At 55.2% G+C, this 3,552-nt stretch overlaps 1 protein-coding gene across 1 annotated transcript; it reads left to right on the top strand.

Annotated features, from left to right (window-relative positions):
- Positions 1-328: 328 nt before the first annotated feature.
- LOC116465395 (insulin-like growth factor-binding protein-like 1) lies at positions 329-910 on the top strand (the record flags this gene model as incomplete). Its single annotated transcript, XM_032148479.2, has 1 exon — positions 329-910. A coding segment is annotated over exon 1 (460 nt), but the record flags the coding sequence as incomplete, so codon positions are not given.
- Positions 911-3,552: the final 2,642 nt, after the last annotated feature.

A 3,552-nucleotide genomic window follows, 5' to 3' on the forward strand; every position in this document is an offset into this window, starting at 1 on the left:
TACATGTAAAATCTACATTTTAAACCATATATTCTCTTTATAAAATAAAACTTTGAAAACTACTGAATGCAAAATAAAATTAAATAAAATAGCGCATACTTCTGGGAGGATTTACGGGCATACTATCTGGAGCCAGCCTTGGATCCGGAGACCTTAACGGTTATCCAATCCTGACTCTGCCATAGCGACCTCGGGCAAGTTCTCGCCCCGACTGGGTCTCGGTTCCCTCAAGAGTCCAATCGGAGGTCGGAGAGCTGCTCTGTGGGCGTCCCTCCAGCTCGGAGCCCCGGGCCGCGGGCACCGCGCGGGTCCCGGGCTGGAGCAGCGGTCTGCGGGCGCCCCGCGGTGCAGGCCCGGCCAATCAGCGGCCGCGGGGCGGGAGCGGTGGCTGCTCGGCGGGCGCGGAGCGGAGCGCGAAGCAGAGGCGTCGCCGCTGTCCCGGAGCAAGCCATGCCGCGCTTGTCTCTGCTCTTGCCGCTGCTGCTTCTGCTGCTGCTGCCGCTGCTGCCGCCGCTGTCCCCGAGCCTCGGAATCCGCGACGTGGGCGGCCGGCTACCCGAGTGTGGTCCGTGCAGGCCAGAGGGCTGCCCGGCGCCCGCGCCCTGCCCGGCGCCCGGGATCTCGGCGCGCGACGAGTGCGGCTGCTGCACTCGCTGCCTGGGAGCCGAGGGCGCGAGCTGCGGGGGCCGCGCAGGCGCGCGCTGCGGCCCCGGCCTGGTGTGCGCGAGCCGGGCCGCGGGGGCGGCGCCCGAGGGCACCGGGCTCTGCGTGTGCGCGCAGCGCGGCACCGTCTGCGGCTCCGACGGTCGCTCGTACCCCAGCGTCTGCGCGCTGCGCCTGCGCGCCCGGCACTCGCCCCGCGCGCACCCGGGTCACCTGCACAAGGCGCGCGACGGCCCTTGCGAGTTCGGTGAGTCGGGGTCGGGGATTGGATGGGTAGAGAAGGAAGGATTCCAACCCTCTGGGGTGTGGAGCGAAGGATCCCCCTGCCCAGTGGTGGACGGCGCTGCCTGGCACTCAGTTTCCCCTTAGGGAGCAGTATTTCTTATCTCTCCTCGTGCTCAGAGAGACTGGGGCGAGAATCCTTGGAGACGCCACTCACTGTGCTAGTCGAATTTTTGGTGAGCCTGCTACCCCTTTTGGTACTTAAGTACCTGCTTATGCAGTCACTTATTTGTAGGCATGGTCTGTTTGCCCCGCAGGAGACTGGGAGTTAAGGAGGGGGATCCGAGTTCCCAGGTATCCAGCGCTAGGTGGATTGTTTGAATAGGGAGGAAGGGAAGTAGAGGATGGGGGAGGAAGGGAAGTAGAGGATGGGGGAGGAAGGGAAGTTGAGGATGTGGGAGGAGGATGAGTTCCAGACTGGGGAATCAGGAGTCACCAGGCCAGAGCACCAGAGCACCAGGGCGCCAGGTGTGGGATGGGGCTGAGCTGGGATGCTGAGGGAGCTCTATCCAGGAAATGTAAGACCTTTGGAGACGTAAGATCTGAAAAGATTGTGGTGCTATTAGGGGCAGACCCAGGTTTCGTGGGTCTAAAACATATATAATTTGGAGAGTCCTGCCTTAAGTAAAGGAATAGAACTGCTAGGGACTTAGAAACTTATTATGAAATGCTAGGGACTTAGAAGCTTAAGCTTCATTAACATCACAGTAAAATAATCTCTGAGTGCTATAGTTGCCCACCCTCTTTATGTACCTTTTGAAAACCAAACAAAAAGAAACCAAAACGTTAGCACTGCTTACCGGCTTCCTAAGCATGAGTGTATCCCACCCACGAGGTTTTGAAGTGCCCCTGTGTACTCTGCCTGGAGTGGGCAGCGCAGAGTTTAGGGTGAGTGAGAAGGTGGCCAGTGAGTCCCAAGGAGCCTGGGTTTTGGCCTGGAGTTCAGGCTTCTGGGAAATAATTCTGGCCTGAGCCCAGAGACCAAGTCCAGACTTTAGCGCCTAAGTCAGTGTAATGACTTAGCTTCAAGAAAGAAGCTTGGGGTGGGGTGAGACCTTTCCAAGCCTTAAGAAGTATCTAGTAGTCTTTCCTCTCCAGTAGTTCAGGTAGATGTACCCAAGTCCAGGGGACGCAGTGGGTTGTTGGAGACGGGGCAGGAAGCCTCCTGTCCTGGGAAATGTAAAACCAGCGTGTGGCCAGTTGAGCACAGGAAAGTCACCATTGACTGTTCCCAGCTGAAGCTCCCCATGGAGGACGGAGCTGGCTGGGGGTGCATCTGTGCTGCCGCTGGCTCCCTGAGTGGCCCTGGACGGGCCCCTTCCCCTCTCTGGCCATATCAGCCCCAGTGGAGTCATTGTTGAGGTCCCTTTCACTCGGAACAGTTAGTTTCCGCCTTGTGGCACTTAAACAGTCCTGTCTCTTTCCTTTTGCTAGTTCCTATCACTCGTTTTTATAGCTGCTTTCCTCAGCAGTTAATTCACAGGCAATTCTCTTTGTCTCCAGACAGGTAACACTTTAACTCCACATGCAGGAGACATAAGAAATGCTGACCAGGTCCTCAGACTATAAATGGTGCTGATGATCTCAGATAATTTCTCCCCAGAGTGGCATTCTCTTCCTAAGAGAAAGGCACCTTAAAGACATTCAGACCAAATCTGCTGTTATACACAGAAAGAGACTGAGACCCAGCAAGGTCAGAGCCCTTGTCCAGGGTGACCAGTAAAGGATGACCAGCTCTCTGGTCCCAACACCCTGTCCAGTGCTCTTTTGGCACAGGACTTGATAGTATTAAGTCAGGCAGATGGTGGTTACCATGGTTACCAGAGTGAGGCCAGATGGCAGATGGAAACTCCATACCCCTAATTCACTGAAAATTACCAAATGACAAGTAAATGTGACAACCCCTTCACTCTGTTCTATGGGATCTGAGGCCCACCCCAGGCACAGACCCAGGGAATAAAGATGTTCGTGGGGCCACACGGAAGCAACTCAGAACTGCTTTTCATGATCTCATTACTGACAGGCGTCAGGCCTCCCCGGGGTTCAGCCCTTCTTCCGCACCAGCCTTTGTGTCATCCACCACAGAACCGGGCACTGTCTGCCTGTCACTCTCTGTCCTGAAGTGCTAGTGTGGCCTCTGCCCTTGTGTCCGGATAAAGCATGAAGGTTTGGACAGAGGATGTTTCCTAGCCCAAGCAGCAGCTCATTCTGTGCTGCCCTAAAGCCATCTTTTATTCAGAAGACACAGCGGGAGCGGTTTTTAACAATGCCCCTGGGGATCCCGGTTGAAGGAAAACAGACTGTGAGTCAGAGCAGGGCTGTTCTGCTTCAATATTCGTGATAAAATCACCCCTCCTGACTCCTTGGGTACCCAAGCACCGAGATTTCATGGAATGAGGCCTCGGGAAGTATTTATTATGTTGTTCACAGTGTGTGAAGGGCCCTTATACATGCCTCTGAGGAGCCTGGGGAAGCAGTTTTCAGGCTTAAATTCTGCCCTTTCTTCCTATGCCCTAAAACGCCCCAAACTGCCACATAATGAGAGTGATCCTTTGATCCACACACATGTATGGAAGACTCACATATGAATAATTCTTACTGTTGGAA

This window comes from Hylobates moloch, unplaced genomic scaffold (assembly GCF_009828535.3).
Source record: "Hylobates moloch isolate HMO894 unplaced genomic scaffold, HMol_V3 SCAFFOLD_4920, whole genome shotgun sequence".
NCBI classification, from domain to species: Eukaryota; Metazoa; Chordata; class Mammalia; order Primates; family Hylobatidae; genus Hylobates; species Hylobates moloch.